The following is a 12,926-nucleotide window of genomic DNA, read 5'->3' on the forward strand; positions in this document are numbered from 1 at the left end:
AATCAGAAATAGTCTCATTTTCTATTCAGATTTAGCCAGGAACTTAATTTTTTTGTTATTTCAAATTAAAATTTTTTTTTCAGTTAACAAGCATTTATTTTTTCTCTTTCATGTTCCTCCCCCTCCCCCCACTAAGAGAAAAGCAAAATCCTTGTAACAAATATGCATAATGAAGCGAAATAAAATCCTACCCTGGCCATATCCGAAAGCTTTTATCTCATTCTACATCTTTAGTCCATTTCCTCTCTCTTAGGGAGGACACAGCATTATGTAGGAATTTTAAAGCAAAAACTGTAGGACTCCAAGAGAGGCAATGGGGTGTCCTAGAACCCCAGGGCCTTCTGAAAAGCAGAATGATAAACTCCTCCCTAACTTTTTTCTCTCTCCTTGGTTCTCAAGCTACTTTCCTGACTGAATGAGGGTTCTCTAGCAGCCAAAGTCCAGACAAGGGGACTATGACCCCCTTGTTCGAAATTACTTAGCAGTTTGGGATCTAAAAGTTCATCAAAACCCTCCATCCCAACCTTTTCTACCACTGTGTAATCAAGCCAGGGCAAGATTAGGGAAATCTTCCCTGCCATAAGACAGAAGGGGTTTTCCTCCTGAAGTTTAGAAGCCAGAGTAAGTATGGGAGTCAGACTATGAGGGACTAGAAACTCCAGAATCTCCCCTGCCTGGAGCATTCTGGGTGAGCTGTCCCTGCAGGCTGCCCAGCTGGGTGGATCAGACAGGGAACTCACAGTATCAACAGTACCCCCCTCCACCTGCCAATCATACCACCCACTGCTCTCTCTCCACCTTGCCCCATTTTACACACTTACACAAAAAAAGCAAACTGAGATGTTGGTGGAGGCGAGACAGCGGCTACCCACGAGCAGGCTGCTCATCTTGCACAGGGAAGCTGTTTCCCAGGCAACCAGGCTAGCACCAGCCCCCACAGGAGCCATAACTTGGGGGAGAAAGGTTACCCTTGGGCTAAGACTTCAGGATAAGAGGGGCAGCTGGGAGCAGACTGTGTTGGAAAATGGGCAGAGGACACAGAATTTGAACTTGAACACAGAGAAAAAGCAGGGGTTGTGGAAAATTCTGAACATCTCCAATCCCAAAGGACAAAAAAAACCTATTATTTTAACATAACCCTGAAAGAAATGTTGTTCCTGTTCTGACCCTGATGCCCAATCAAACCCATAGAAGTAGCTCATCTCAGGAAAGACTGGAACTTCGAGGATTAGGGGCTTTAGGGACAAACTATACAGAAAAATCCTGGGGGACAGCATGAGTCAGAGAACAGAGAAAGGGGCCCCTCCCCATGAGTCTCCAGGGTGCCCCAACAAGGCTAAGGCCAGCTTTTGATCTAAAATGAGGGTACCATATTTGTTCCATGGCCCTGAAGCTGGGAGAAAATATCTAACTTAAGATTCTATCAAAAGAACTGGTCCCAAAGGCTACAAGGCCAGAAGGAAAAGCATTTGTTTCTCATTCCTTGGGCAAGTCCTGTGTTTTGGAGATAAGGAAAGAGGGTTTTAGGAGAAATCTCTGTTGAGAAGTTTCAGACCCCATGCCTTTTTTGCTGCTTTAAAAAAAAAAAAAAAACACCTCTGAAATCCCACCAGAGTAGGGGCATCTGGCTAGCTTTATTTACACTGGCCTGGTTACCCATGCTCACTCCTTGCTCTGGTCTTTCTAATGTTTGATGCTACACTGAACATATTTCCCAAAGGCCATCTATAATCTATTCCAGAAAGCCCCAAACAAGTGTGAGAGAGAGAGAGGCGGGGGGGGGGGGGGTGTTGCATTGAGTACTTAGCACTGTCAAACCCTGGGCGGCCCGGCAGGAGGAAGCTGTGGGTCTCCTCCAAGTGGGAGTAGCCATTCTTCTGAAAGATCCCCCAAAGGTGGAGGGTGTTGTCATCTAGTAAGGTGAGGAGTTGGCCCTAGGAAGATAGAAGGGAGAACTTTCAGGGCTTGCACAACAAGTCTTAATTGGGGGACAGGGGGTTACTTAGAGGAAGCTAAGGGGCAAATATTCCCATCACTGAGCCCATCTATCTCCAGGAAAGGGTTCCCAGGTTCAGGGCTATGATGGAATAGCCAAGAAGAGCAAAGGAAAAAGAGAGATGGGGAATAAGGCTTACCTGGCCAGGTAAAAAGTGCATCTGTGTGACTGTAGCCGTCTCCTTATGTAAACCCGTGAACTCCACGCCAGGGGCCCCATATCTTCAGAGGGCAGGGTCAAGGACAAAGTAACAGCAGGCAAGGAAGGATTTGATTGATACTTATCTTTTACCAAGTACTACATAGAAAAATGTCTAAAGCATCGAGTTTTTGGAAGGGAATCTATGGAAACCCATTTTACAAATAGGAAAAACCCAAGAAGTCTCCTTTCTTGAGCTCCAAGTCCACGTCCTTTCCTTCCAAGTTTGCAACCATGAAGTGCCAAACATTGTCCAGGAATACTGCTCAGGTTTCTGGGTCCAGCTGATGTTGTCTCTAGGCCCAGCTATTCTGGTTCTTATCCAGCTCTCCTAACAATTTCTCCTATATATGATATGCCTTACATAGGTGATCTCACATTATTGTCCTCTCTCCTTTTATACTAGTCTCATCTCCCCAACAAAACCAGTCATCTCTGGGACAGGAACTGCATTTTATACCTCATTATCTGCACCCAGCCCTCCTAAAACTGGAAATTGAGAAGGAGCACACAACAGACTCCCTGAGGGTCAGTGGCTAGGGAATGGGATACATATGGCAGCTAGATCTATAAGACCTAAATTTGAGTCTACTCTTCTTTCTCCAAAGGACTACTCTACACACTGTGCACCCCCAAACCCAGGTTTCAGGAGAAGGAATGATAATTGTTATGTCCACGTTGATAGCACTCAGCTCTCTTCCAGAATTGGGAAGAAAGCCAGAATCCTCAGCTCTCAATTGCTGGCCCAAGTTCATGTTACTGGCCAGTGGCAGGGGACTGGAGCCTTTCTCTCTCTATCCCTCATCCAAGTCTCTATCACACCAGAGCCTAGAATTCACTTCAATTCTGCACCCCAGCTCCCCATCCCTCACCTCTTCTGGAGCTAGAAAATCCTTGCACTAAGCAGCTTTGGATGCCCTCTCTGGCAGTAGTTCTGTATCATGCCCTGTTCCCATTTCTATATCCATAGAAAAGAATGCAAAGCTCAGGGAGGGAAATTTCCATCAGCTGCAAAATGATTATTCTTTAATCAGTCCTACTTTGGACTGGAAATGAGGATCAGGGGAAGAAACTGGTTAACATTAGAAGGAGCCAGCAGGCTCTTGTGCTGTGTGTGTGTGTGTGTGTGTGTGTGTGTGTGTGTGTGTGTGTGTTTCAGAGAAGGACTGGGGACTGGGGAATTGGAACATGAGAGAAATCCTTAATGTCCGAGCCAGCATTGGGCACCTAGGCTGGCTGGAAGCCTGGAAGAGACAGCAACTCAGATCAGCTCAGGCTCAGTCTTCATTCCCATAACTCACCCCCCCCCCCCAAACACTCTATAGCTTTCAGGGTCCATCTCTAGGCTTGCTTCTTCCAGGGAGATTTCCCTGGCTGTTCCAGAATCTCAGGGGACTGATCTCTCCTCTCTCTGAATTCCCTCAGGACTTGTTATGAATCCCGGGAATTCTAAAACCAGACTCTCTGAGCTGAAAGGAGGCTTGAAGGTCATTTATTCCAGCTTCTTCATTTTACAGAGAGAAAAACTGAGGACCATAGAAGGAAATTCAGGAATTAACAAAGGCCAGGTACCCTGTAATAATAAAACCTAGAAATTTCATTGTGAAAGAACTTCTGACCCAAATGTGTTCTGTTCTACCTGCTGGCGGGGCATTCTCATATTACTAACACTAGAACTTGAAAAGAAAAAGTCCCCAGCCCCACACTTAACATGGCCAAATTTGAGTAGTGAGAACTACTTTGGAGGTTCCTGGAACTTTTCAGCTGATACTGCAAAGGGGAAAAGACATCCTGGCCAGTCTTAATTCTGCTTCCTCAGAATGGAATCCAGAAGGAGTTCTAGACGGATGAACTCAGCTCCTCTGGGGGCTCCCCCCAAGGAATCTTGAAGATCCTTCTGGAGTCCTTCAGAGTCAATTTAGATTTTGTCCCTAAGTCAGGAACCAGTGTCCTGTGATAATATATTGTCTTTTCCCTCTACTTTCACATGCCCCAACCAAACTCTGTCAGAAAATTAACATTATCTGTTTACCTCTTAGATTAAAAGTAAATTAGTGGAAATCTGGGGTGGATGAGTTCACAGTCATCCACTGAGTTAGTAGCAGAAAAAACTTGGTAAATGCCAGGCAACTCTCTGATTATGAATTGCATACAAGAGGCCAGTCTGTATTACTTGAATTTCCACACTGAGTCCTCTAAATGAAATAATAAATTTGGATTTCCCCATCTCTCTACTCCCCCCACTACAGATAAGAGTTCAGGCTCTGAGAAGTTAAATAATTTGCCCTCTGACAATTATGTCTAAATGTATCCTGTCTATAGCTTATTTGTATGTAGTTGTTTATATGCTGTCTCCCCCATTAGACTGTGAGCTCCTTAAAAGCTTTTAACTAATTTATGAATAATTTATATTAATTTGTAATAATAAATTACATGTTATTTATATAAATAAACATAAATTATTTGCAAATAATTTATTGACTAACACAACTTGTAAATACTTGAGCTAGGATTCAAACTTAAGGGTACTGACCTACAAATTCAGTGTTCTAATAAGTTGTTACTTTCTTTTACATTTTCTCCAGCTCCTTCATGACTGTTTCTTGAGGGCAGGGACCAAATCGTGTTAGTGTCAAGATCCTCCACAGTATGGTGTGAACAATTGATATGAACAGTGAACATTTGTTAACTGACAGATGGATGGTCTCAAGCATAGGAGGGCAGGCTAAGCTACCTGGTACAATCTGTCCTGTGGAGGTGTCCCAGTTGTTAGGAAGGAAAGATGCCCGCAGATCCCTCCTCTCCTTTCGGGTCCCTCCTCTGATCTTGGGCTAAATAACTGCTCCTATGTTAGGGTATAAGCTTCTTGAGGGCAGTCACCATTTTTTCTTTTGTGTTCTCGGTGCTTAGTACATAATAGTTTAACAAATGCTTGCTGACTTGCTAAGTGACCCATCCTCTCCCCTCTTTTCCCTCAACCTCTAACTCAAAATGGCTTTTTTACCAGGAACAGTATTGCCATTTCCCTAAATAAAATTTTGTTCCCCTTCATTCTGTCTAGCAAAACAAAATTCCCTTCACTTTTGTCAGTATTGAATTCCTATCTAGAATTAACTCATACATATTGTTAACCCATTCTCACATGTCCATTTATTCTAGGTTTTAAGTTGTATTTCTTGACTCAAAGCATTACATCAAGGAGGCAGAGGAGCACAGGGGAGCCCGGATGAGGGAGGAGTCTGGACACATCCCAAATAGAAATGAAAACCTATTTGTTGTCTCCCTTCCAGGGTTGCTTTAAGATTCAATCCTTTGGTTGTGAATGTGAAAGTACTTGTGAACTGCAGAGAGATCAAGAAGTGTAATTAAGATCATCTCCCATGAAAGGCAATTCTTCAGTGATACAGATAGCCCTATCCAAAGGGAAACTAGGATGTTGGATTCAAACATTAAGTATCCACTCAGTGCAACCTACCATTTGAAAACATCCCTAATTTACCAGGTAACATGGGGTAGAGGTTATAAAATCATTGATCTAGAACTGGAAAGAAGACCTTGGAGATCCACCTAGACTACCAATCCCATTTTACAGATGAAGAAACTGAGGTCCATAGAGTGACTTAAACAACAGAACTGGAATTTGAACTCAGGTTTTGTGACTCTGAGTTGCACCATCACCAAGAAGGATGAGCTATTTAATATTTCTCAGAGCAGTAATGGAATATTATTGTTCTATAAGAAATGATGAGCAGGCTAACTTCAGAAAAGCTTGGAAAATCTAACATGAATTAATACTGAATGAAGTGAGCAGAACTAAGAGAACATTGTACATAGTAACAACAAGATTGTGTGATGATCAATTGAGGTGGATCTTTCGCTTTCTCAACAATGTAGTGATTTAAGGTAATTACAATAGATTTGGGACGGAAAATGGAAAATGCCTTCCACATCCAGAGAGAGAACTAAGGAGACTGAATGTGGTTCAAAGGAGAGTATTTTCACCTTTTTAGGTTTGTTGTTTGCTTGTTTTTGTTTTTGTTTTTTTCTTTCTCATGGGCTTTTCTCTATTGATCTGATGTTTCCTGCGCAGCATGATGAATATGGAAAAATGTTTAGAAGAACTATACATGTTTAATCTATATTGGAGTGCTTGTGTATTGGGGAAGGAGAGAGAAAAATTTGGAACATAAGGTTTTGCAGAGGTGAATGATGAAAATAATGTTTACATTCAATTACATTGAAATTGTCCTCCCTGGACAGAAAGATCGGGGAGAGGCTTTCACTAAAATACAGCAAGGTCCCAATGAACCTTTTGCAGATTTTGTGGGACGTTTGCAAACTGCTGTCAAAAGAACTACATGTATTTGGAAAAATACTATTAAAAGAAAAAAAAAAACATATTCCTCCAAGCCCCCAGAGACAGAACTCAGGTCTCTGGGTCATTTGAATTATGACTACATACACATGCCATTTACTCATGACAACTATCTATACTGAGTATTAATGGTACAGTCAGTTGCAGACTGGGGCCAGGAGAAACATAAAGAAGCAGATCCATGGGGTCTAAGAGGGAACAGTGACTTTAGATCATCTAGTACATGTGTCTCATTTTATAAGAGGGAAACCAAGGTCAAGTGCCCAATACAGGTACTGATAGATATCCAGTTCTCAGATATCCAGAATTAACTCCCACATAGTTAACCCTCTCACAACTGTCTGCCTCTCTTGATTTACCACTGTATTCCCACATGTCCATTTATTTTAGGTTTTAAGTTGTGTCTCTTGATTCAAAGCATTATATCAAGGAGGCAGAGCAGCACAGGGGAGTCCACATGTGGGAGGAGTCTGAACACATCCCAAATAGGGATGAAAACAGCCATTGTCTCCCTTCCAGGGTTGTTTTAAGACTCAATCCTTTGGTTGTGAATATGAAAGTACTTTGTAAGCTACAGAGAGCTACAGAAAGTTAAAATATAAACATATGATTACTCATCCATTTCTACAGAATAGGAAACTGAGGCCTCAAGAGAGCAAGTATCTTGTCCAAGAGTCTATAAAGGCAGAACAGGACTCAAATTCAAGTCTCCTGAATCCTGGATGGATGAAGGGATGGAACTCAGAAGGAGACCCAGCTACAAGGAAAGCAAGCTGGGGAACTGTCTCCTTATTCCCATTTACACCCACTCACCACCCAACCCTCCTGGGGACTAAAATCTTTGCCAACATCCCCTCCCCAGTCTGATCCTCCTTCAACTCCTAAACTTCTAAGTCTTTTCCCCAAACTAAACTCCAATGAGGTGAGAACAAGGAGAAAGGAGAAACAAGAAACAAGAAAAAAAAATAGGAAGATTTAAATTTAGGGCTCCCCACCTGTTTCTCCTCCTCCTACTCTCATTTGCCTAAATTAAAAGGCTCTGCTATATTTTGGGGAGCATACGCCTGGATCTGGGGATATGCTGGTCAAGATGGCTTGCTTTCGCACTCCATTCCTCAGCCCCTCCCCACCCCAGCTGCCTCTATCCTCCCTCCCCAGTGTGGTCCCCTCTCCCTTTGTTGGCCTCCAAGCCCACTGCATTCCCTTCTTCTCACCACGCCTCCTTTCCCTTCTCCCCCCTCACCCCCAGCTTTCTTTCTGCTGGGGCCAGGGGCCTCCCAGCTTGGTATTCTCCACAATCATCCTGGAATCCCTTCCTGAGGGTCACCAAGCAACCGTGCTCTCAGCTAGCCTGTTGCCCCTAGCAACAATCTCTACTGCCTCCCAAGGGCCCAGCAAGGCCTCTCCCCCCTAACCAACTCCCCCAATCCAGCTCCACAAATTGTGTGTTTCTCCCTCAGTTTTACAGTCACCTGGAGAATCAGGCTCACTTCAGTCCAGTTTTATCTCGAGAATGGGGAGGTGATTGCTCCCACCCAGGGCTGTGGCTCTCCCCTGCTTCTTTGAGACAGAACCCTAACAGAATTATCGGGGGCTCCTCCCTGCCCCTTCTGGGTTTTTTAACTACGTTTTCCCCTTAGTCTAGCTGCAAAAAGAAACCCAAGTACCCAGTTACTTCCTCGCAACTCCCCAAATGCCCAAGCCCAGCCCCGTTCCCCCACCCCCATTTGGGGAGCCCGAACCCTGACTCCAGGCAAACACCATCTGCTGCCCACCCTCTGTGTTCCTTGGAGTTCCCAGTGTAATCCACCTGGATCTGGAAGAGGAAAAAAGGATCAGTTTATGGAGGAGACCGAAGGGGTGGGCGTCCAGTGGGAGAAGGCTGGAATCTTTCGACTTAAAAAAATAAATGGTATTAAGTTCCCTCTGCTGAACCTACTTGACTGGAATTTTTCTGTTCTTAAGATCCTGATGGGCCAGAGCCCAGCGGAAGCAGGTGTGAGAACAGAGGCCACTTTGGGGGCTTCACTGTATAAATACTAGGATAACTGAATCAGTCGGGGGTATGAGGGGAGGCAGGACTGGATTAAGGCACTTGGAGAGCACGTAGACAGATGCACTTGTCTTTCCCTCTAGGGATTCTTAACCTTTTTTTGTCATGGACCCCTCTGACTGTATGACGGAATCTGTACTCTTTTGCAGAACATTATTTTAAAATGCATAAAATAAAATATATAGGATTGTCAAGGAAAAAAAATGAGTGAAAATAAAGATTTTTTTTTTTTCTCCTAGACAAGATTACAGATCTCCTGAAAAATTACAGACCATTGTAAAGAAGCCCTGCTCTGATCTGACTGGCTCCCTGCTATTTATCCTTCCAAGAATACTAGAGCCTGCCTCACTTTGCCACTTCTGGGCACCTAAGAGAGGATAGAACCACACATTTAGAGTTAGAAATATAAGTCAATTATGTCATTAATTAGATCATTTAAACCAATCATGTCAAACTCAAAAAAAAAAAAGTGATAATTATACCACTATAAATATAAATCCTGGCAGACACACATGTTGACTTAGAAAACTTCATATTATCAATATTTATCTGGGTTTTATTATATTTTTATTTATTTTGTCAAGTACTTCCCAGGTATATTTTAAACTAGTTTGGGCTGTATTTAGGTATGGTGTGGGCCTGTGAGACACAGGTTTGACATCTCTGACCTAAAGAAACCTCCCTCATTTACATGATTAAGATAATTGGGGCCCTCAATTCCAATAGACTTGTGATGGAGAGAAGCATCTGTATCCAGAAAAAAGACTAGGGGATTGAATGTGAATCACAGCATAGTATTTTTACCTTTTTTGTTGCTTGCTTGCTTTTCTCATTTTTTCCTCTTTTGAGCTGATTTTTCTTGTGCAGCATGATAAATGTGGAAAAATGAATAGAAAGGTTGCATTTTTTTTTTTTAACATATATTGTATTATTTGCTGTCTAGGAGACAGGGCTAGGGGGAAAAGAAGAAAAAATCTGAAACAAAATTTTGCAAGGATGAATAGTGAAAATTATCTTTGCATGTATTTTGAAAATAACTGTTTTTAAAAAGGAAAAAAGGGAAGGGAAGGGAAGGGAAGGGAAGGGAAGGGAAGGGAAGGGAAGGGAAGGGAAGGGAAGGGAAGGGAAGGGAAGGGAAGGGAAGGGAAGGGAAAGGAAGGGAAGGGAAGGGAAGGGAAGGGAAGGGAAGGGAAGGGAAGGGAAGGGAAGGGAAGGGAAGGGAAGGGAAGGGAAGGGAAGGGAAGGGAAGGGAAGGGAAGGGAAGGGAAGGGAAGGGAAGGGAAGGGAAGGGAAGGGAAGGGAAGGGAAGGGAAGGGAAGGGAAGGGAAGGGAAGGGAAGGGAAGGGAAGGGAAGGGAAGGGAAGGGAAGGGAAGGGAAGGGAAGGGAAGGGAAGGGAAGGGAAGGGAAGGGAAGGGAGGGGAAGGGGAAAGAGGGAAAGGGGAAGGGGGAGGGGGGAAGAGGGAAAGGGGAAGGGGGAAGGAGGAAGGGGGAAGGGAGAAGGGAGGAAGGGAGGAAGGGAGGAAGGGAGGAAGGGAGGAAGGGAGGAAGGGAGGAAGGGAGGAAGGGAGGAAGGGAGGAAGGGAGGAAGGGAGGAAGGGAGGAAGGAAGGAAGGAAGGAAGGAAGGAAGGAAGGAAGGAAGGAAGGAAGGAAGGAAGGAAGGAAGGAAGGAAGGAAGGAAGGAAGGAAGGAAGGAAGAGAAAGAAAGGAAGAAAGGAAGGAAGAAAGAGAGAAAGAAAGGAAGAAAGAAAGAAAGAAAGAAAGAAAGAAAGAAAGAAAGAAAGAAAGAAAGAAAGAAAGAAAGAAAGAAAGAAAGAAAGAAAGAAAGAAAGAAAGAAAGAAAGAAAGAAAGGAAGGAAGGAAGGAAGGAAGGAAGGAAGGAAGGAAGGAAGGAAGGAAGGAAGGAAGGAAGGAAGGAAGGAAGGAAGGAAGGAAGGAAGGGAAATAAAGAACGAACTGGGGCTCTCATACAAGATTGAAAGGGTTTGAAATTATAATTCAGGACTGTGGACTCCAAATTCTGAGCTTGTTCTATACATATTGTTTCTGATCTGCAGTTTCTACTCTGCTCCCAGTTTGTCCCTTAATAATAATAAATGACTGTACTCTACCAACCAAGTTTGATCCCAGGAAAAGTTGAGAAAATACAGCTCCCTTCTTCCATTTGCAAAGGTAAGGGACTCTGGTATTACATACCTACCAGCCATGATTTGTATTGTTTAGTTTTGCCAAACTAATTTTTCCCCCTTCTTTTTTATCATTATTATAAGGGGTAAAGGGAAGGGAGAACATGTTCAGAATTAATGTGATTTAAAAAGCCACCAATAAAAATATATGAGCATCAATAAAAATTTTCTTTTAAAATTTAAACAAAATAAATAAAAATATAATAAAACCCAGATAATATAATATGTGGTTTTCTAAGTCAACATATGTCTGCCTCGATTTATATATACAGTGGTATAGATGATCTAATTGACTTAGATTTCTAACTCCAATCAATAAAAATTTTATATAGAGCACTTACACAGTTCAATCACTGATTGAGAGAGAAGCAAAAACTTTGTATTGGGAGAAAGAAAACTCAAGTTCTCCTCCCTTCCCCCCTTTGAGGGGGTGAGGCAATCAGGTTAAGTGACTTGGCCAGGGTCACACAGCTAGTATGTGTCAAATGTCTGAGGTCACATTTGAACTCAGGTCTTCCTGATTCTAGGGCTGGTTTCCCTAACCACTGTACCACTTAGCTGACTCTAAGATCCAAATTTTTATCCAGGACTTGCCAACTTCCAAAAGAAACTATGGAAAATCATAATTCCTGGTTCTCAAATGAGGTGAATGAAATCAAGGAATCAAACACATCAAATTAAATGGAATGTTAGCAGTCACTTAGTTCAACTTCATTTTACCCCCTTATTTTGTAAATGAAGAAACTGAAACCTAGAGAAGGGAAATATCTTATGCAAGGTAATGTAATAAGTTAGAGGTAGAGCTGAAGTTAAAATTCAGATCTCTACTGTGCACAGTAATAGCAACATTGTAAAGATGATCAACTGTGAAAGATTTGGCTTCTCTGATCAATACAATGATTCAAGACAATTCCAAAGGATTCATGATGAAAAAATACTATCCACCTCCAGAGAGAGAACTGATATAGTCTGAGTGAAAAGTGAAGTTATCATTTTCTTGTGTTCTTTATTTTGCTTTTTAAAAAATGGATAACATGAAAATATTTTGCATGATTTCACATATATAATTGATATATTGCCTGAGTTGGTGTGAGAGGAAGCAGAAAGTGGGGAGAGAATTTGGAACTCAAAACTTAAAAAGAAAAGAATGCTGAAAATAAACAACAAACTAGGATGTTTGGGGAAGAAAAAAAGAGCTCAGATCTTCTAGATCCCTAAAGCTGATGCTTTTTTCGCTACAGTACAAGGGGAGCCTGATGAAAGTGAGGAGATAAATGATTCCTTCTACTATCTCCCTTATGGGGCTGCTGTGAAGACTGAATGAGAAAATAGATCTCATAGTGTTTTTGGAAATCACCAGGATTAAGGTATTAGTCTTATCTCATCTTTGTTACAATACCCAGGAAGTGTGGCAATGATCCTCAGTCAAGTCTATTTCCTTGGAAAATTGTATTCATTGCCAGTCTCATTATCCCCACCTCTCCCTACTAAGCTCTGCCTCCTCTCAGTCCCCTACCCCCCTCCTCCAACTTCACTTAGACATCTCCCCTTCTCTAAAGAAATCATTCAAGGGAAAAATATGATAGGGCATTCAGATTTGCAAATTAGCGTGAGAAACCCATCTCTTTTCTCTCTTCCCTAGATGCATTCTACTTATGGAACCTTAGCCCACAAGTCCAAAAGAGTATCTAGGATCAACTGGAAGATTTTATTCCCCACTTCTTTTTCCTTCATCGACACTTCTGGAGAGCCAGGGAATACTCAGAATCTCATGGCCCAAGCAACCAAAAAAGATTCCACCACCCACTTTAAAATCTCCTGTGACATAAGAAGCCTATGGGGATTGCCAGGAAACTAGCACCGAGGCTCCAAGAGAAACCCCAGGAGTAACAAGAGATTATTTTAATACCACCTTTAATTAGGAAAGACAACTAAATTACTAGGGATGTCCAATTGTCTCACAGAAAGGAAAGAATAAATTAAATACAAAATCGGCTGTTAGGTTTGCCAGGCCTAGAGTGCCCATCTGAACAAAGATCTGTTGACTCTCAGCCCTGGCTGTGATATGACATATCTAATTTGTGGTCCTCCATCTTGCTGTCTCATCAATAAAGAGCAA

The 12,926-nt window shown here is 42.5% G+C and overlaps 1 protein-coding gene and 1 long non-coding RNA gene across 4 annotated transcripts in view; one reads left to right on the forward strand and one right to left on the reverse strand.

The window, feature by feature from the left end:
- The window catches only part of LLGL1 (LLGL scribble cell polarity complex component 1), a 100,411-nt gene that overhangs the window by 54,262 nt on the left and 33,223 nt on the right, over positions 1–12,926 (reverse strand). For 2 of the 3 annotated variants that reach the window (XR_012487589.1, XM_074297492.1), the window contains exons 3-4: positions 2,136–2,217; positions 1,804–1,934 (exon numbers count right to left, since the gene is read on the reverse strand). Coding sequence is in view for 2 of the 3 variants with exons in the window: in XM_074297492.1 (XP_074153593.1) it covers positions 1,804–1,934; positions 2,136–2,217 (213 nt within the window). In the remaining variant the exon portion in view is untranslated. The remainder of the gene's footprint in view (positions 1–1,803; positions 1,935–2,135; positions 2,218–12,926) is intronic. The other variant, XM_074297581.1, reaches the window with a different exon arrangement.
- Positions 8,481–12,535, forward strand: LOC141550667 (uncharacterized). Its single transcript, XR_012484655.1, has 4 exons — positions 8,481–8,565; positions 10,679–10,793; positions 12,049–12,174; positions 12,450–12,535. It is a non-coding gene; the product is annotated as an uncharacterized LOC141550667 (long non-coding RNA).

The sequence above is a fragment of the Sminthopsis crassicaudata genome, chromosome 1 (genome assembly GCF_048593235.1).
Source record: "Sminthopsis crassicaudata isolate SCR6 chromosome 1, ASM4859323v1, whole genome shotgun sequence".
Classification (NCBI taxonomy): Eukaryota; Metazoa; Chordata; class Mammalia; order Dasyuromorphia; family Dasyuridae; genus Sminthopsis; species Sminthopsis crassicaudata.